This window comes from Dipodomys merriami, unplaced genomic scaffold, assembly GCF_024711535.1.
Source record: "Dipodomys merriami isolate MVZ:Mamm:240054 unplaced genomic scaffold, mDipMer1.0.p SCAF_6, whole genome shotgun sequence".
NCBI classification, from domain to species: Eukaryota; Metazoa; Chordata; class Mammalia; order Rodentia; family Heteromyidae; genus Dipodomys; species Dipodomys merriami.
This window is the reverse complement of record NW_027206179.1, coordinates 8,247,027-8,269,335: the sequence shown is the minus strand read 5'-3', so window position 1 is coordinate 8,269,335 and position 22,309 is coordinate 8,247,027. Positions and strand designations below refer to the sequence as shown.

The 22,309-nt window shown below is 37.6% G+C and overlaps 1 protein-coding gene across 1 annotated transcript in view; it reads right to left on the bottom strand.

Moving 5' to 3' along the window:
* Window positions 1-17,587, bottom strand: part of LOC138814238 (vomeronasal type-2 receptor 116-like) — a 32,209-nt gene extending 14,622 nt beyond the window's left edge. The window contains exons 1-2 of the mRNA XM_070003249.1: window positions 17,490-17,587; window positions 514-802 (exon numbers count right to left, since the gene is read on the bottom strand). Of these exons, the coding sequence (XP_069859350.1) occupies window positions 514-802; window positions 17,490-17,587 (387 nt within the window). The remainder of the gene's footprint in view (window positions 1-513; window positions 803-17,489) is intronic.
* Between the last annotated feature and the right edge of the window lie 4,722 nt (window positions 17,588-22,309).

Here is a 22,309-nt window from a genome sequence, read left to right as displayed (position 1 = left end):
ATCCCTTTAAAATTACATCTCTCACACATGAAATCCTAAATTCTCCACAGTGGGTATACCATGGATAGTCAATGTTATGTACACCATAATTTAGCCCATTGAATCATGTATAAGTGTTCCTGGCCATTTAAGGGTTCTCCTACTGATTTTGTATTTCATGTTTATATTTTATATCCAACTTCCACAGATGAGAGAATACATAGCCAATTTGCTTTTCTATGCATAACCCTACTCACTCAAGAACTTCACATGTTTTAGTCATTTCCCATTTCCTGATCACATTCTAAAAATTATTTAACAACCTCTATGATCATATTCTTTCCTAGGTTTTCTCCAATTTTTTCATCCTCTCTTAAACAATGACAGTCTAGATAACATAGTATGTTAGAGTACTTAGCTTTTGATATTATAAAATAGCATATGCTTTTTGTTATAACTTTTCCTAGCATTCTCTTATAACATCTGAAAAATGGAACCAAAGTAGACATCTGTATACATCTGTCTCTCCTTCACCTGTGGAAATCTGTAGAGTTCCAGCAGTGTTCCAATCTGTGCAGATGTCTTTCCTGACGTTCCTGCAAGGACTGATACAAACTTACTTTCTCCCATGCAGGTGTAGTTAGGGATCTTGTTCTGCCCAGAAAGCCAAATAAAAGGATTCTCAAAAGCAGACCAAGTTCTAAAATCAGCACTATAGATATCAAAACCCAAAGTCATGTTGTATAAAAGACTGGACTTCTTGTTGATTTCCTCAACTGCAAAAGCCAAGGCCAGAACAAGCTGATAGTACTTGAAATCAAACCTGCACAAGAGACATAAAACGTTCATCAGAAATAATCCAAAACTGATTCTCATATGAATGCAGTGACTTTGGTGGCTTCATTGTTTGTTTCTCTAAAAATTAAATACATTTAAAAATTACACCCTCCATTAAACACACAGTGGATCTTTATTAGACACCAAATATTCTTTTGTTTTAAAGTTGGGGTGACTAGCAACACATGTGTGAAAAATAAGTTTTTGTTTTTTGAGCCATGCAATTTAAGTGATGTGGTTATCTAAAAGACCATGGTAATTTAGATAATGTCATTTAAGATCAATTTTCAGATGCAGAGCAAGGGGTCATTAGGATCTGTAGTTTTCCTTGCATCTCCACCATATCAAATAACTCTTTCTGCACTATCTACCAAAAAATAGATGATGCCTCAGACGAGACCATTATTCTCATGTATGTAACAGAGCAAATGAGATTCTTTAAAAAGGAATCAGGAAGTGGTTTCCCATATTACTCTCCTCCACTATATTCCAAGAAACTCTGCATGAAGAGATGAGCCTCCAAACTGGGGGACCAAAAGGGCAGTAACAAAATGAAGCATTAAGCTGAAATCCCTGTTTGAAGGCCAACATGGTGAAATTCAGTGCTGGGAAATGCCTTGATAATCAGTACTTCCTTCACAATATGTGTACATTGAGATAATGAAAAGGAAAGGACATGGGGAGTAAGAGCTTTAAAGATTTCTCCCCTTCCAAGAAAACAAGCCCTGATAGGAAGGTTGTAAGATGCTTATCTCCAATTAACCTACCAGAAAACTGGAAGTGCAGTTGTGGCTCAAGGGATAAAATCGCTAACTTTGAGCAAAACAGATTAGGGAAAGCCTGACATTCCTGAGTTCAAACTTCAGTATTGGCAGAAATAAGCACAGTAATAATTACCCTTTCATGGAACAGTAATGCAAATGCAAAACTGAATATATGAAAGAGAGAAAGAATATGTGAAAAGGTCATTAGAAATTGGCAACTATGGGGCTGGGAAGGTGGCTCAGTGGTAGAGCGCTTGCCTTGCATGCTCGAGGCCCTGGGTTCGATTCCTCAGCACCACATAAGCAAAAAGAAAAAAAAAGCTGGAAGTGGTGCTGTGGCTCAAGTGGTAGAGCGCTAGCCTTGAGCTGAAGAGCTGAGGGACAGCGCCCAGACCCAGAGTTTAAGCCCCATGACCGGACCAAAAAAAAAAAAATTGGCAACTGTGTCTCTGGGCACCAGTTGTTCACATGTATAATTCTACCTTCTCAGTAGCCTAAGATTTGTGGGTCACGGCAAGCCAAGGGCAGTAAAGCCAAAAGACTCTTTATCATCAGTTAAACACCAAAAAGCCAGAATGGAACTGATGCTCAAGTGGTTCAGTGGTAGCACTGAGTATAATCCTAGGTACTCAAGAGGCTGAGATGTCAGGACCACTTACAGACCCAGCCATAGTAGAAAAGTCTATGAGACACATATCTCCCCGTAACCAGCAAAACACTGGAAGTAGAGCTGTGGCTCATGTAGTAGAGTGCTAGCCTTGAGCAAATGGCTCAGGGACTGTACCCAGTACCTGATTTCAAGTCCTAAGACAGACAAATAAAACAAAGTTTAGGAAGATCAAGGTCAATAGAATTGTCCACCATCTCATCTTCACCAGGCTGTCCTTTGATCAAGTCCTCTCAAGACTGCAAATGAAAAGGAAATCGGAGTATATAAGTGTGCCCCTTAACAGCTGACTTCTCAATAAAACCTTCACAAACCAGGACAGAGGGGCAGAGATCTTTACATTGCTGCTGATAATCATATATAATATCCATCAAGCCTACTGCTTTTAACAGAAATATCCTGTAGCAGTGAAAGAGAGATCAAGATGTTCTCTGTCAAGCAAGGTTAAGGAAATTTATCTCTATCAGATCTCTTCTATAAGGAAAAGGAAAGAAAAATTTTCAATGTAAAAACGTTAATGATAAAGAAATGAAGACAAGAATGTATAAAACTTACTGAGTGATGATTATCAAACAATTTGACAAGGTTCTAACATTGTGTATATGCTCACTAACATATACACAATTCTTAGATAAAGAAAAATACTATCAACTTCATAACTGTATTTCCAATACTCAGTATAAAACAATGTAAAACTGGATATCCAATATTTGAAATGTAGAGAATTTACAATTCAGTGAGAGTTTTTGTGTGAGTTTAATTGTATGAAGAGATTGTCTTATGACATTTCTTTACATTCACTTAATGGATTTTGATCATAATCTGCCCTCAAGTTTTGTTTTCATTTTGTCTTCTTCATTTCTTTGCTTCTCATCATGGATACTTGTCATCATTAAAAAATAACTTGCTATAATGAAATACATTTATCTCCTCTATAAATCAAAAATGAAAACCTATAATGAACAAACAAAATATATTATACACAAAAAACCACTAGTAATGGACTCATTTATAAATCACTGAATGCTGTGGAGAAATATTTCAGAAGCAGCTGCAGTGAAGCTACACAAGTTACATATCTGTGAACAATTACTGGTAATAGAAATACCTGAAATTATTCATCTAAAAGAAATAACATAAGCCAGGTGCCGTTGGCTCATGCCTGTAATGTTAGATACTCAAGAGGTTGAGATCTGATGATCACAGTTTTAAGCCAGCCCAGGCAGGAAAATCCAAGAGACTTATCTCCAGTTAATCACAAGAATACCAGAAGTGACTCTGTGACTCAAAGTAGTAGAGCACTAGCCTTGAGAAGAAAAGCTCAGGAACAGCACTCAGGCCATGAGGTCCCACAACTGACGAAAGTAAAAGATATAATAATGTATCCTGGGAGGTTCCGGGAAGATGGCGGAGGAGAAGCTGGAATCTGAACAAGCTCTCACATAGAAAGCAGTTTTAGAGTTCCAGTGAACAGTCCTAAGCCAGAGAATCACACCAAGTGTGCCATCACAGGACAGAGAGTTAGACAAGAGAGGGAAAGCCAAGGCAAGAAGACACATCTGAGCACTTGCCAGCACCCGCCGCGGCGGCGGCGGCAGGGTCACGGCAGAGTCCGCAGCCGGAGCCATACCGGAGCACTCACACAGAGAGTCCGGGACGAAGGAGCCAGACTCAGCGGGCAAGCAGATTCTACTCCACACCAGCAAGAACCGACAAGGAGAGGACATCTTCATCCTGCAGTTTGCAGACAAGAGACGACCCAGGATCCAAGACTCGACGTGAGTAGAAGCCCGAAGTCCTCACTCCTTCTCAGGGAGCAGAGGAGGGAAGGCCACCCCCCCCCCAGCACCGGTGATCTCCATCTTGAATACCAACAAAGCTCAGAGGAGCTGCCAGCTCCAACTCAGGCCTTGGAATAAAATGAGTCATTTAGCAGGTCACAAGAACTTAACGGCGAAGTGACCTGCAAGACTCAGCTCCATCCAGGGAAAAGTCACCCAGCTCAGGCTCCAGCCATTAGAGTGGCTTTCCTCACTGGGTAACCAGAGCCAGAGGCTGCCCCTCCCTCTAGCAGCCTCAACAATCAATTGACAAACAGAAACCCTGAGAATGGCTCCAGGCTGGGCTCTGTGAGTTTTTTCACAAAATAGCCCCAGGGAAAAGCTACTGATTGTTCAAAGGCCTCAACTCTACCCAAAACCTAGCCTCACCACTGCATCCCCCTCTTTTGTGATTCTCAAAGCAGATCACCCTACCAATAAACTAATCTGGGAGGGGGATCTCAAAATCTTGGGTAAAGCAGAGCATTTTTCTGCCTGTTTGAACAAACTGACTTAAGAAACCAATCAAGCCACAGGACCTCAAGCTGACCAGAGACTCCAACAAGAGGCTGTTTACAGACAAAAGGGAGATACAGGATTCTTCCCACCCCTCCCAAAAAAATAAAAAAAAAATCAAAGAACTTTTTTTTCTTCTTCTTTTCTTTTTTTTCTTTCTTTTTTTTGGTACCTTATATATATAAAACATTTTTTTCCTTTTCTAAAAATTTTATTAATCTTTAATTTTTGCCTTTTTTGAAAAAATAATTGTTTTCCAATAACTTTTTTTTCCTCTTATAATTTTTATTTTAGGAATACGTGAATGTGCGTTTTCCTTTCTTTTCTTGTCTTCTTTCTCTTTTTCTTTCTTTCTTAACTATCTTTGTTTTTATTTTTTGTCTAGCTCTACTGAACTTCTGATCTTTTTTTCTCCCTTTCTTATCCTTTGCACCTTTTCGTCTCTTTTGATCTTCTTTATGTGACTTACCTCTTGTCCTGCACATCCTCAGATAAACCCGTAGTAAACTAGTAGACCCTATCCCCCATTGTGTACACACTTAATCCACAAATTTATTACTCAATTCAAAACCTCCGAGACTTAAATTCCTTAATAGCAGTACTACCTCTTTATACCTATATAATATTTTAAGCATGTTTTTAAGTTTCTCACTTCTGCTCTATGTCCCTACCCTTCTATTAATATACTCACATTCCTCTCTAAATAGATGGTCTTTTAATCTCCATAATAATATTAATTTTTACGTTTCTATTTTTTTTCCGGTCTCTTATCATTTCCCTATCCCTTTCTTCTTTTTTTCTCTCTCTCTCTCTATTTGCATCCTACCCAACCTATTTCCTGCATTGGGATTAGGACATAGTTAACTCTCCCTGTGCCTCCCCACACCAATCTATTCTTATTTTTTACACATATCTCTCCCTAACCCTAATAATTTCTGGTTTTCCAAATTCTTCTCTGCGGTTCAAAGCCCATTAACATATAGTTGTTTGATGTTGAATAGATGTATCTGTTGAACTAGATTGCATCTGTAGATTATTGACTGTACAAATGCAAACTTTGATTGATGGTTGCCTTAAGATAGTGTTCTAGCACAAAACTGGTGCTATTTTCATCTCAAATGGGCAGAATAAGCCGGAAAAACACAAGAAAAATGGCAAATCCGGATATCTCAATTCCCAATCTTGATAATCAGGGGTCAGAAGAGATAATGAATAATCCAGAGGAGAGATCCCAAATAGCTCTACAAACACTGCTGGCAAACATGATAAATGAGAAGTTTGACAACTTACAAAGGACTCTGATGAGCGTGAAAGGGAGAGAGAGGAGGCATCCCAAAAGCTTATACAGGAATATCATAAGCGTGAGGAAGCTACTCAAAAATTGATACAGGATTTGCATGAACAACTTGAGAATACTCAAAGAGAAAGGGAGGAATGGTGTGAGCAGGCTGAAAACACTCAAAGACAACTGCAGGAATCCCACGAATGGGAGGAAAGGGAACTACAGGAATCCCACAAACGGGAGGAAGCTAATCAAAGAGTAATACAGGAATTGAGAGACCAGGTAGAGAATACACAAAGATCACTAAAGGCATTCATGGGATCCATTAACAAAGAGCTGAAGGAAGTCAGGGAGACCACAAAGGGAATGCTGAATGGAACCCAACAGAAGGAATGGGAGTCCAAAGAAACCATAACCAATCAACTAAGTGATTTGAGACTAAACACTGAACACCAAATTAAGGAAGTAAAGAAATTCATACAAGACCTAAAACAGAGCTTCAACAAAGAACTTGAAGCCATCAAAGCTGACCAATTAGAAGGAAAAGAGATAAAAAACAAAGTAGAGAGTCTTGTCAGCAGGTTAGACCATGCAGAAGATCGAATCTCAGGGATTGAAGACAGCCTAGATATTATAGAGAAAGAACATACAACCATCCAAGACAAGTCCAAGAAATATGATAGACACCATCAGAAGGCCCAATCTAAGTATAATGGGTGTAGAGGAGCACCTACAAACAGAAGTAAATGGTGTAGGAAATTTGTTAACAGGATCCTAGCAGAGAACTTCCCAAACATACAAAAAGATAGGCCTATTCAGATACAAGAAGCTTTTAGAATCCTAAATAGACCAGACCAGAACAGGACATCCCACTGTCACATTATAATCCACACAGGATCAACTCAGACCAAGGAAAAGATCCTTAAAGCTGTCAAGGAGAAAAGGGTAATCACCTATAAAGGGAAACCAATTAGAATCACCTCAGATTTCTCAGCAGAGACAATCAAAGCAAGAAGAGCCTGGAATGAGGTATGCCATGCCCTAAAAACAAACAACTATCAACCAAGAATACTGTACCCAGCAAAACTCTCCTTCATAACTGAAGGCCAAATAAAAACCTTCCATAGCAAAGAAAAATTGAAATAATACATCTCCACCAAACCAGCCCTACAAAAGATTCTTAAAGATGTTCTACACAGAGAAAACCAACAAGACCGCAATAAAGGCCAAGAAACTGCCCCCAAACTGAGAATCCAAGAACCATAGGAAGAACCCAGTTTTTGCAGCCCCCAAGAAGGTGGATAACAGGGCAGGAACTCCCAAATACCTCTCAGTCCTATCTCTTAATGTCACCGGACTGAAATCTCCAATTAAGCGACATAGACTGTCTAGTTGGATTAAAAAACAAGACCCTTCTATCTGCTGCCTCCAGGAGTCACATCTTGTCCATTAAAACAAACACATCTTCAATGTTAAAGGCTGGAACAAAATCTACCAAGCAAACGGCCCCCATAAATAGGCAGGAGTTGCAATTCTAATATCAGATAAAATAGACTTCAAATTAAAATTTGTGAGAAGAGATAAAGAAGGTCACTACATACTAATTATGGGATCTCTCCTTCAGGAGGATATTACAATTCTAAATATCTATTCGCCAAACAATGGAGCACCCAAATTTATCAAAGAAACACTACTTTCCCTCAAATCCCATATAGATCCAAAGACATTAATTGTTGGGGATTTTAACACACCACTCTCCCCACTAGATAGATCAACTCGGCAAAAATCAACAGAGAAACCGTAGATCTAAACAGCTGCATAGATCAACTAGATTTAACAGACATCTACAGAACATTTCATCCAGCAGCATCAGAATACACGTTTTTCTCAGCAGCACATGAACGTTTCCTAAAATAGACCACATTTTTGGCCACAAAGCAAACTTGTCTAAATTCAGAAACATTGCAGTTATACCTTGCATTCTCTCTGACCACAAGGGAATAAAATTAGAACTCAACACCAAAAGCCACCAAAGAAAGTCTGGCATCACCTGGAGGCTGAACAACACACTGCTGAATCATGAGTGGGTCATGGAAGTGATTAGAAAGGAAATTCAAATGTTCATGCTATTCAACAAAAATGAACACACAAATTACCAGCTCCTCTGGGACACAGCAAAGGCAGTACTCAGAGGCAAGTTTATAGTTCTGAGCTCCTACATAAACAAATTGGAGAGATCTGAAACTAGCATTTTAATGACACATCTAAACCTTCTTGAAAAAGAGCAGCAAGATAAACCCCAATCCAGTAAACGGAAAGAAATAATCAAAATTAAATCAGAATTAAATGAATTAGAATCCAAAAAAAAACTATAGAAAGAATCAACAAAACAAAGACTTGGTTCTTTGAAAAACTTAACAAAATTGACAGACCCTTAGCAAATCTTATCAGAAGAAGAGAACACACCCAAATTAATAAATTCAGAGATGAGAATGGAAACATCACCACAGAAACAACCAAGATTCAGAACATTATAAGGGAATACTTCTCAAAACTTTATGCTAGTAAGTTTGAGAACTTGACAGAAATGGACCTTTTCCTAGCAAATATTGACATGCCAAAACTAAACCAAGATGAGTTAAACTATCTTAACAGGCCCATATCAAGCACTGAAATAGAAACAGCAATAAGAGACCTCCCAGCTAAGAAAAGTCCAGGACCAGATGGTTTTCCAGCGGAATTTTACAAGGCCTTCAAAGCAGAGCTCACACCAATACTTCTCCAACTGTTCAATGAAATTGAAAGAGAAAGCTCACTACCGAACATATTCTATGAAGCCATCATAACCCTCATCCCAAAACCAGGCAGGGACTCATCAAAGAAAGAGAACTATAGACCCATTTCTTTGATGAATATTGATGCAAAACTTCTCAACAAAATTTTGGCCAATCGACTTCAACAATTCATCCAAAAAATCATACACCACGATCAAACAGGATTCATTTCAGCGATGCAAAGCTGGTTCAATATACGCAATTCAATTAATATTATTCATCACATCAACAGGAGCAAGAATAAGAACCACATGGTTATCTCAATAGATGCAGACAAAGCATTCGACAAGATCCAACACCCCTTCATGATGAAGGTTTTTAAAAATTAGGAATCCATGGAACATTCCTCAATACAATAAAGGCTGTATATGACAAACCTACAGCCAGCATTATACTCAATGGTGTAAAACTAAAGCCATTTCCTCTTAACTAAGGAACAAGACAAGGATGCCCACTCTCTCCACTCCTCTTCAATCTAGTATTAGAATGCCTAGCTACAGCAATAAGACAAGCTTCAGATATAAAGGGGATCCAAATAGGGAAAGAAGAAACAAAACTCTCCCTCTTTGCAGATGACATGATCTTGTATTTAAAGAATCCCATAGACTCCACTCCCAAATTACTCAAGCTGATTCAAAACTTTGGCAAAGTAGCAGGTTATAAAATTAACCCCCCAAAATCAATGGCTTTTCTGTATGCCAACAATGAGAAAAGTGTGACTGAAATTAGGAAAGAAACTCCATTAGTAATAGCCCCACAAAAAATAAAATACCTAGGAATTAACTTAACTAAAGAAGTAAAGGGGCACTATGATGAAAACTTTAAAATCTTGAAAAAGGAAATCAACACAGAACTAAAAAAATGGCAAAGCCTCCCATGCTCCTGGATTGGAAAGATTAACATCATGAAAATGGCAATACTTCCCAAGGCTATCTACAAATTCAACGCTATACCTATCAAAATTCCAACCACATTCTTCAAGGAAATAGAAGAAGCAATCCAAAAATTCATATGGTACATTAAAAGACCCCGAATAGCAAAAACGCTCCTCAACGAAAAGAACACTGCTGGAGGAATATCAATACCAAATTTCAAATTCTACTATAAAGCCATAGTAATCAAAACAGCTTGGTATTGGCATAAGAACAGACCTTAGGACCAACGGAATAGAATTGAAAACCCAGAAATGAACCTACAGACCTATAGCCATCTAATCTTCGATAAGGGAGCTAAAACAATAGAATGGAAGAAAGACAGCCTCTTCAGTAACTGGTGCTGGCAAAATTGGTTAACTACATGTAGAAAACTAAAGCTAGATCCTTATATATCACCCTGCACCAGAATCAACTCCAAATGGATCAAAGACCTTGAACTCAAAGCAGACACTCTGAAAACATTACAGGATGTAATAGGAGAAACCCTAGGTCTCCTTGGCACAGGCAGAAATTTTTTGAATAGAGACCCGGAAACACAACAAATCAAAGAAAGGTTAGACAAATGGGATTCCATAAAGTTGCAGAGCTTCTGCAGGGCAAATGACATAGCTAGCAAGATCAATAGAAAGCCCACGGATTGGGAGAAGTTCTTTACTAGCCATTCAATGGACAAGGGTCTCATATCTAAAATATACTTGGAACTCAAAAAATTAAACCCCCCAACAACAAATCCTCAAAGAAACAACTGCCCAATACATAAGTGGGCGAAAGACTTAAAGAGAAACTTCTCTGAAGAAGAAAGAAGGATGGCCAATAGACACATGAAGAAATGTTCAACATCCCTAGCCATAAAAGAAATACAAATCAAAACAATATTGAGATATCACCTCACCCCAGTTAGAACGGCAAAAATCAAGAACTCTAACAACAACAGATGCTGGAGGGGATGTGCACAGAAAGGAACCTTACTTCATTGTTGGTGGGAATGTAAACTTGTTCAACCACTTTGGAAAGCAGTATGGAGGTTCCTCAAAAGACTTCACATAGATCTCCCCTATGACCTAGCAATCCCACTTTTGGGTATTTACCCAAATGTTTACAAACAAGACCACACTAAAGCTACCAGCCCAACAATGTTTATTGCAACATTATTTACCATAGCTAAGATATGGAACCAACCCAGATGCCCCTCAGTAGATGAATGGATCAAGAAAATGTGGTATATATACACAATGGAATTCTATGCCTCCATCAGAAAGAATGACATTTCCCCATTTCTTAGGAAATGGAAAGGCTTGGAAAAAATTATATTAAGTGAAGTAAGCCAGCCCCAAAGAAACATAGGTCCCATGGTTTCCCTTATTTGCAATATCTAGTATATGTATGATTCAAGTGGAAAAGGTCAGATAATGTGAGGTCAGGAAAATGAACCCTTAGATATGTATTTTAATGTTTTTTTCCTTTATTCATGTGTTTCTAAAGCATTTATAAGATTATCTCTTTGTTGCTTTGTATGTCCCTCCCCCACAGTATAACCCCTGCTTTCACTATATTTGATGTCAGTATCACTTGTAGTGGAGATGGAGAAAAACCAGTTGTTTAAGGATATAGGTGGATCTGTTGCAACAATCAGAAGTACAAGTTGTCATGTCCAAAACGAGCTTTACAACGTTGGTGCGGGGGTGGGGGGGAGGAAGGGGAGGGAAGGAGAAGGATTGGGATTGGGGGGGAGGGGGGAGGTTGGGAAGGGATGTGAAGGGTAAACCAAAGGAGGAGGGTGCAATGCTTGGTAAGAAATGTACGCATTATCCTGCCCATGTAATTATAACCCATCTGTACAGTATGTTCACAAATAAAATAAAATTAAATTAAAAAAATAATGTATCCTGATTTCAATGATGAAAGTACACATTCTAGATTGATCTCAAAACCTCACTCCTTGCTTCCCTTGTTAGGGTACACATAGATTGAAAAGAAAGGGATGGAATAAGGCAGACCAAGCAAATGGAAACCAGAAGAAATCAGAAATATCTACAGCACATCTTTTCAAATTTATATTGATCAAAGCAATTAAACCTGACAAAGTTCATAATAAAATGATGGGGGAGTGAACCAGCAAGATAACATAGCAATTACATTTATATTCACTCTTAAACACTTCATTATATAAAGGAAATAATAGTAGATTCTGAGAGAGAGAGAGAGAGAGACAGTCACAGTCATCAATACAAGAATAACTACCTATTATGTAACAGCACTTTCAGCAATGATGAAATCATCCAGACAGAATCAACAAGGAGGCATCAAGTTAAATATGAACCTAGATCACATGCACCTTGTACACACCTAAAGAATATTTCACTCAATTTCTTGTGAATAAAACATTCTGATAGGTTGACTGTTCTCCCGGATAGATAAAAGCATTCAAACTTTAAAAAAAATGTATTGAGCGCACACTCAGATACCCAGGTTGGAAGCTAGAAATTACGGAGATAAATGGGAAAATAGATGCAAACAGGGAAGTCAGATTATTTTAACCACCACTGGATCAAGAGAAAGTCAATATATGAGCTGATCTTTGGTACAAATGAAAATGGAAATGAGCAATACTAAAATCTATGAATATGGTAAAAGATGCATTAAAATGAAACATTAAAAAATTGTATCTAAGTAGTTGCAGAGTGGGTTTTCAATTCAATAACTCAATGTATGGGTACACTGCATCTTGACTGCTGCCACCCCATCCATTGATTACACCTGTCTTTCCCAACCCCATTCATTCTCTCAGTTTTGGTGGTTCAAAAAACAAGTATTATAACAAGGATCCTATAAAGATCAATACTACAGACTCAACATTGCAACTCAAGGAAGTAGAAAAGCAAAACACCAAACCCAAAATTTGTAGAAGGTGTCAAAGTAGTTAGTAGGAGTAAAAGAATTAGAGGAAAACTGGGCGCTTGTGGCTCAAACCTGTCATCCAAGCTACTCAGAAGGCTGAGATCTGAGAATCACGGTTCAAAGCCAGCCCAGGCAGAAAAGTCTATGAGACTGTTATCGCCAGTAAACCACTAGAAAACCAGAAGTGGTGTTGTGGCTCATGTGCTAGAGAGCTTGCCTTGAGCTGAATTGCTGAGGGACAGTGCCCAGGCCCAGAGTTCAAAGCCCCATGAGTGACAAAAAAAAAAAAAAGGACTTAGAGGACAAACTCAATAAGTATAATCAGATTGAAAAATTCTTCAAAGGCAAAAGGGACAAATTCCTTCATATACTATGAATAACAAAGGGAAGACTAAGTAAATAGCATTAGACATGGAAACACAGAAAGAAAGATCAATATCCTTTGAGAAAACTGTATGTCAGTAAGTTTGATCAAGTAGAAGAAATGACATGGAGACTTTTCCATAGTTGAAATTGGTAGACACGTGAATTAAAACAAGAAATTGTATGAAATTGAATCCGTAATAAAATTTTATCAAAGGAAAGTGGTGCAATATGACTTTCCTCTGAATTGTTCCAACAAATTTAAATATTGCCTGAGGCACATTATTCTTACTTTATTTTGAAAATATGCAAGTTAAAGGAATTCCTTAGAGTATATTACATGCTGCCAACATTATCCTGATATCAAAGCAAAGAAGAAAATAAGGAATTAAAATTATATTCAATGTCTATGATCAATATAGTAGAAACATAAATTCCACGTAGGCCACTCTTCACCTTTGCTAATGAGGAATAGTCTTCACAGTTTTGTTGCAGGAAGTATTTTGATGAAGATATTTATGTTTCTACTCCTCAGAAGAAACAATTATCAGAATCAGTAGGCAACCCATACAATGGAGGGAAATCAACAAAAGATAAAAATTCAGATTTTCTAAAGGGGCCAAAATTCAATTGCAAAAGATGAAAGAACCCAATTTAAAATTGAACATTAAACTCTTAGTGTAAGCAAAACTCATTTCAATTGGCATAAGAATGCATGTTTGACATCCTTACAACATAAATAATATGCAAATACTACCCACACTAAAATTCCATCTCAACACAATTACAAGAAAAAAAAAAGTTAGGTGCTGGTGAGGATACCGGGAAAGGGAACCTCTTACACTGTTGGTGGCACTGTGAACTACTGCAACCAACATGGACATGGCTTTGAGGTTCTTCATAATTCTGAAAACATTTATATTACAACCTCACCTTGTCACATTCTTCTGCCTACATTTGAGTTCAGAGGATTTTAGTTCAAAACTATCCCATGCAGAAGAATCTGGAAGCCGCTATATCTAGTTTACTAGCAAAAGCAGGACTGTAGACATACCTCAGCTGGCAGAGCACATGCTGAGCTAATAAGCAAAGGGAGAGTGCAATGCCTTGAGTTCAAGTCACTGTATATACATACGTACATACATACACGCACAGAGAAAGAGATGTAGATGGCCAAAAGATGTAGATGACAACCTTGAACTTCTTAACCACCAGAAAAAGGTAAATAAAACAACAGAGAGTTATCATGTCACAAATGTGGGAATAGTAAATGTATGGGAGACTTAATGTATGGGAGTACTTAATGGCCTGATGAGGAGTTAAGGAACTGTACATGGCTGCCCTCTAGTGACAGGAGTGCACATTGTTACAGTCATTGTGGAAAATAGGGTGGTGCTTCCTAGAATGCAAATCATGATTCAGTAATGTATTGGTGGCTGTTTATCCAATAGAATAAAATCAGTACGGCAAAGAGGCATCTGCACTCCTGTGTTCTCTATATCATCATTGAAGATATCTGTGAAAAAAAGCAACAACCTAAACGTCCATCAGTTGCTATAAATATACATTTATATGTATATATTATATATTGATACACATATAATACAAAGGTATATTCATACATACTATATATTTACATATAGATACATTATATATATTATATGGAGTAATTTATAAATACTATGTATTTTATAAACCATATAACAATTAATGTACATATAATAAATATACATATTATTTATATGTGTGCATATAAATCTTAAACCATTGCTGTTGTTTGAAGTCAGAGCCTTGTTATAGGTATGCAGCAACTCCACCATACCAACATTCCACCCAGCCCTTTTGGAGTTGGTGATTTTTTTGTGTGTGGGGGTCCAGTCATGGTTCCTGAACTGTGGGCCTGGGCACTGTCCCTCAGCTCTTCAGCTCAAGAGTAGCACTCTACCAGTTGAGCCACAGCATCACTTCCGGCTTTTTTCTTTTTGCTTATGTGGTGCTGAGGAATAGAACCCAAGGCCTCAGACCTGCAAGGCAAGGGCCCTACCACTTAGCCACCTTCCCAGCCCATTGTGATTATTTTTGAAAGTGATCTTCAATGTATTCAAGAAATGACCTAAACAATCTTCATCCAAATTCCTACCACATTCAGCACAGAAACAAGAAAGACAATCCCACAACCTCTACAAAAAAAAGAAAATCTCCAATATGCCAAAGCTTTCTAGATGCAAAAGATCTATGCTGAACTAGTGTAATGCCAGCTTCCAATTATAGTAGAGAGCCATAGTAAAATAAAAAGTATGCATTTCATAAACTCAGACACCAATGAAATAGGAGAGCTACAAATACTCTCAATCAACTACATTCATCTGATTCATAAAGACATTGTCTAATCCCACATTGCTAGAAGATGACCCCCATAGTAAGTGGTGGCACTGTGAAAATTGAGTATCCTTATGACAAATGCTTTCTAGATCTAAGTTTTCTTATTGTATAAAAGGATAAAAGTCAAAATTCGTCACAATTCTTACTTGGAAATTTGAGGATTGAAAAATTGTAGATATTGTCATAATGGAAACACTTCAACATATAGGCACAGGAATACTTCCTGATAGTATACAAATACTTCATAAGATAGCAAAAGTTATGCTCTGGTTTGGACAGGGCAGTGGAATCATTTGTTTCATTCACAAGATGAAGAATCCCATCCCCACCATGGTTTACAAATATGATTTCATGAAACTGAAAAGTTTCAGCCAGCAAGCCATTGAGACTCACACCTGGATTTGTCACAGATTAAAGACAACCGGGATAGAAAAGTACTTATCTCCAATGAACCATCAGTATGGTGAAAGTGAGCAAATGTATCAAGCAAGAGGGAGAAGCATCTTGTCTGAACCAGAGTACTGGCACCAAAATAAAAACTGTTAATGTTTTAATGATTCAGTACAATACAAGAAACATTTAATGAAGTGAAAACACAGCCAAACAAAGGGCTGGAAAACTATGTTGGCTATTCATCTGTGAAACTAAATTTAAACACCATTACAAGAAAGAATCCTACTATGAAACTGGCAAATGAAGTGAAAGATTTTTTTCAAATGCAAAAGTACAAATAGGAAATTCATACAGGAGAAAAATTGAACAATTATAGAAATCAGCATAATGCAAACCAAAGGTATTCTGCATTACCTTATCGTATAATCCAAAATGGCTATCATCATAAAACAAAATTACAAATTTTGATGAAGATATGTAGAATTAAGAAGCAATGAATATATCATGGTATATTAAAAATAGAGCTCATATTAGACACAGCTATATGACTTTTAGCAATCTATCCAAATATATCAAGCTCAGGTTTCTATACAGATGCATATGTAAACATGGATGTCATTTTATACAAACTATCTGACATGAAATTGCTCAAGATGGCCAACAAGAGAATGAATAGATTAAGTGTTCTATACATAAAGTTGAGCTTCTTCAACAACAAACAAGAATGCAAGAAAATAAATGGAAAAACAGATCATTCTGTTAGGGAAAGGAAGCAAATATTGAGTACAAGTACTCCTAGATTACACCTAGGAGAAAAATACATGAAAAGAGAAAAAGGAAATTACATCTATGGGAGGAGAAAAAAGATGTTTGATGAGACATAATAAATGTTTACAAAAACCGGGGGTGACTACTATCAAAGTACATGATATGAAATACAGTAACACAGAAGGAAACCAGATAGTTACAAGTCCTATATTGTAGTAAAAAGGGCAAAACATTGCCAGAACTACTACTGGTGTGGCACTGAGTTCATCTCTTTCTACCAGAGACATCACATTGCTGTGGGGCATTTATCTATATCAAGGACTTCATAGATGATTCATAATGATCTTTAGTAACACACATTAATTTGATAAAATGGATCATAAGATCATAAAGTCAGACTTCTCTAATTTCTATCAACAGTGCTTGCATATTTGTAAGTAGCTGAGAAATAACCATCAACTGAAATCTTAAGATTCAGAGTATTTGGATATATGCACTAACAAAGATACTCAAATATATTTTAGGGTATCAAGGGAAGGAAAATCAGGTGAATGTGGAAAAATAGAGGAACATAAGAAAGACAAATGTCTAAGAATGCCATGAAGGATTAGGACATTTACAAGTCTATTCCACAGCAGTAAGAATTCCAGATATCGTCATCTTTGCCTCCAAATGTGACCAGCCACCTCACAGAAAATCCTTTCACACCAGCGCTGGAACAGACATATGAACCATTGCTATAAACAATGGCATTCTGTTGCAATAGGAATCAAATTGCTATGCTAGAAAAAAGTGAAGAGCTCATGACCCTGGAAAGGAGAAGCTAGATGGAAGGAAACCAGAGACCACTCTTCCACCTTGGAAGCTGAAAATCACTCCATAGTACACACAAATTAAAACTGATATATACTATGCATCTCATTCCCTGATGAGAGTTTGGAGAAGAGGATATAGAAAGAATAGTTTGTGAGCCTCCAGAGCTTCCTCGCACATTTTCCAGCCTGAGAACAAAGGAGTAAGTGAAACTAAAATTATGGAGGAATTAACTTACAATGTGTTTGATTCATGATGGGAAGCATCACTGTTTCTGCGATCTGTTCCCAAAGTATAGAGAGGGAAGAACCCAGCAATCATCACATCCCCATCCATATGCGCCCTGGGCTGCATTCTAGAAAAGCAGGCAGTGCCTGCTAAGGAGCTGACAAGAAGTGGAAGCTGGAGCAGAAGGAGTGTGGAAATCAAAGGGAACATCACTGAAGCATCTGCCAAGCTGGAATTCTGGCTGGAAATGAAGCCCGTGGAATCACGTGGAGAAATACACCTTGTATTTGTGTCTATATGTATATGTGCCTTTCTATTGACAGGGATGGCTAGTCAGCTTCTGTCATTGCAACCTTCAGCAGTTCCCAGAAGGCATGTGGAAAACTCCCAGCCCTGTGGCTGTGCATCTGAGGCCCAGCAACCAGAAAATAAACACAAGTTGGAAAATATGTTTTCCAGTTGTCCTCTCCACCGAGGGGCTATGATTTCATCCATGACCACAGAGAGTGAGACCCCTGGGATGAAGTTTTCTTGTTCAACATGGTTGCAAATCTGGATTAGCAAATGATTTGTATGAAATCTATTAGGGATGATGCAACTGGAAAACATCAATAGATGCCATGTTCGATGAAAGGTGAGATGGTTGGCAAGGGCTCATGCCAAGGGGTTGTCAACCCAACTCTATAGGGCATCACTCTCAGAGGACATCTCACACACCCAATGTCCTAAACAGCCACAGAACTTACCTGCTGATTGACCCAGGCCTGTTTCAAGAAGAATCCCATGCAGAAGACTCCAAAAATACATCCATCTATGCTTGCCTAGAGAATGCATGATGATGTTGAATTCAGCAGTGGCCCAAGGTCAGTGCAGAAGTTGAGATGCAGAATTGTATTCTGAACTTTGACCTTCACAACTGGCAATATCACTTGACATCCTGAGTACATGGGTCAATATGCTGTCATGAAGCATTGATACATCCACCACCTTGGGTGTTTCTATTTACACTTTTCAAAGAACCCTTTCCTGTGCAAGAAACTCTTTCTCCCCTATCAAAACCACATGCATATTTCCTAACACTCACATATATTGGATGTAGCATCTATGCAAAGATCTCAAAACCCCTAAAATCCTAAAGCAATGGACTTAATGTTCAGTGAATTTATTCTATTCCAGGGTACTCTGTTGAATGCATGCAGTGATACACTTGCCTGTAGTGATAGCATATGGGACAGAACAGAAATTTCATGTGAGCATAAATCAAGGACAGAACAATCTAATGATATGCTGACTAATATATATATATACTTTCTATTTAATGCTTTTGAAAAGCTACTGGGACCTGAAAAAATTTGTCTTTCTTGTGTGAATACCAAATTTGCTAATGTAGTTGCCACTGGTCTTAATCATTTTAGCACTCATTGTAATAAATAAAATTTTAACACTTATTTTATACTCTTTATCAAGGTCAATTAGTTTTAAAAAACGTTTTCATTTGGACATTTCTACATGTATATGCAATTTGATCTTATATGATTCAAATTCTGCATGACACTCTCATCCACTCCTTCCCTTATTAAATGAATTTCAGCAGATTTTATTTAGTCATTTTCTTAGATGTGTAAGAAGTACATTGACTTGAGTCTCCTTTCCTCTGCATCTTCATTCACTGCTCTCCCCTACCTCTATATAGTGCCTACTATTGGATATGAGCTCAAGTATACTTCTGTCCTTCATTTTTATATATAATAACTGTTAGAAGAGATTCACTATGTATTTGACACCTGCATGTGTTATATTTCAACCTAAATATCTCTACATTTCATCTCTATATCTGTATCTCTATATCTTCATCTCTATATTTCAGCCTAAATATCTTTCCTCATCTCTCCTCCAGCTAATATCCAATAGCTTGCAGGATTTTGTTATTATATATTGTGTATTTTTTTATCTTTTTTGGGGGGTCCGGTCGTGGGACCTGACCTCTGGGCCTGGAAGTTGTCCCTCAGCTCTTCAGCTCAAGGCTAGCACGCTACCACTTGAGCCATAGCACCACTTCCTGCTTTTTTTCTGCTTATGTGGTGCTGATGAATCAAACCCAGGGCCTCAAGCATGCAAGGCAAGCGCTTTACCACTGTGCCACCTTCCCAGCCCCCTTTTTTTGTTTGTTATTTTTTTATTTTTTTATTTTAAATAAGTTTTTATTGTAAAATATTGCACAGAGGGGTTACAATTACATGAACAAGGTAATGAGTACATTTCCTATCAATAATTATTGCCTTCTCCTTTTTGTTTCCCCTACCATCCCTTTGCTCCCACCACCACAACTACACACTCCCTTAGCCCACCCCCACATTAATTGTAAAGTTTGCTTTCTTTTTTTTATATTGTTTATGATGCTATTTTCTCCTCCCCTTCCTCCTAGCCTTTTAAAAGATTCCCATAATTACACAAATGATTATTTGTGTGTGTGTTACTTAAGTATATATATATATGTATATATGTATATATATGTATATGTGTATATATGTATGTATGTATGTATATATATATGTATGTATATATATACACACATATACATATATATACATATATACATGTTGTCTGTAGTTCTGGCTCCCACATTTGAGAAAAAGCACATGAATTTTGTCTTTATAAACCTGGCTTACATCATTTAACATGATAACGATCAGTTATCTGCATTTCCATACCAATAAAATATTCCTGTTCTGATTGTGAATAATATTTTAGAAATCACCTTAACTATTTCAATACTTTGGCTATTGTGCATACTTCTGCAGTATACTTGTGTGTCCAAGTGTGACTCTTGTACCTTCACGTACATTCTTTAGAATATACAGCCTCGTATGATACAACTGGCCAAGGAGATCTATTTTTAGTTCTTTGGGATAACCACTTACTGATTTCCATAATGGTAGCATGAATTTGCATTTCCATGAACAGTGTTGACTTTTTTTTAAATTGTGAAAATGCTGTACAGAGAGGTGACAATGACATGGGCAAGACAATGAGTACATTTCTTATAAGCATTGTAGCCTCCTCAGTTGTTTCCCCTTCCAATCCCTTCCCATCCTCCCTCCACTTCTAACACCCGCCTGACCGAATCTTCCTCCCCACTCCCTCTCCTCAACAAAGTTGTAAACTTCATCTTTAGACATAACGACTTGTACATCTCATTGTTGCAATGGGTCCACCTGTATCCCTATTTAAACGATTTGTTTTTTCCCGTTCCCCTGCACAAATAAAACCACTCCCAAATTAACCCTCAAAAATCAATGGCTTTTCTGTATGCCAACAATGAGAAAAGAGTGCCTGAAATTAGGAAAGCAACTCCATTTGTAATAGTCCCACAAAAAGTAAAATACCTAGGAATTAACCTAACCAAAGAAGGGAAGGGCCTCTATGAAGAAAACTTTGAAAACCTGAAAAAGGAAATCAAAACAGAACTTAGAAAGTGGAAAAATATCACATGCTCCTGGAATGGAAGGATCAACACCATGAAAATAGCAGTAATTCCCAAGGCTATCTTCAAATTCAATGCAATACCTATTAATATTCCAACCTCATTCTTCAAGGAAATAGAAGAGGCAATCCAAAAGTTCATATGGAATAATAACAGGCCCTGAACAGCAAAAACGATCCTAAACAGAAAGAACACTGTTGGAGCAATATCAATATCAAATTTCAAACTCTACTACAAAGCCATAGTAATCAAAACGTCTTGGTACTGGCACAAGAACAGACCTCAGGACCCATGGAATAGAATTGAAAACCCAGAAATGAACCTACAGACCTATAGCCATCTAATATTCAATAAGGAATCTAAAAAAATAGAATGGAAGAGAGACAGCCTCTTCAGTAAATGGTGATGGCAAAATTGGTTAACTACTTGTAGAAAACTAAAGCTATATCCTTATATATCACCCTGCAGCAGAATCTACTCAAAACGGATCAAAGGCCTCAGAGTCAAAGCAGACACCCTGAAAACATTACAAGACAGAATAAGAGAAACCCTAGGTCTCCTTGGCACAGGTCAAAATTTTCTTAATAGAGACCCAGAAACACAACAAATCAAAGAAAGATTGGACAAATGGGATTGCATGAAATTGCAGAGCTTCGGTATGGCAAAGGTCATAGCTAGCAAGATCAATAGAAAATCCACGGATTGGGAGACTAGGTTCTCATCTAAAAAATACAATGGACTAGGTTCTCATCTAAAAAATACCTGGAACTCAAAAAACTAAATCCCCCACAAAAATTTTCAAAGAAACAACTGCCCAATAAATAAGTGGGCTAAAGACTTAAAGAGAAACTTCTTTGAAGAGGAAAGAACAATGGCCAATAGACACATGAAGAACTGCTCAACTTCCCTAGCCATAAAAGAAATGCAAATCAAAACAACATTGAGCTACCACCTCAGCCCAGTTAGAATGGCTATAATCAAGAACTATGATAAAAATATACTGGAGGAGATGTGGACAGAAGGGAACCCTACTGCATTGTTGGTGGGAGTGTAAACTTGTTCAACCACTTTGTAAAGTAGTATGGAGGTTCCTCAAAAGACTACCCATAGAGATCCCTTATGACCTAGCAATCCCACTTATGTGCATTTACTCAAATGATCACAAACAAGACCTTACTAAAGCTACCAGCACAACTATGTTTATTGCACCATTATTTACCATAGCTAAGATATGGAACCAACCCAGATGCCCCTCAGTAGATGAATGGATCAAGAAAATGTGGTATATATACAAAATGGAATTCTATGCCTCCATCATAAAGAATGACATTGCCCCATTTGTTAGG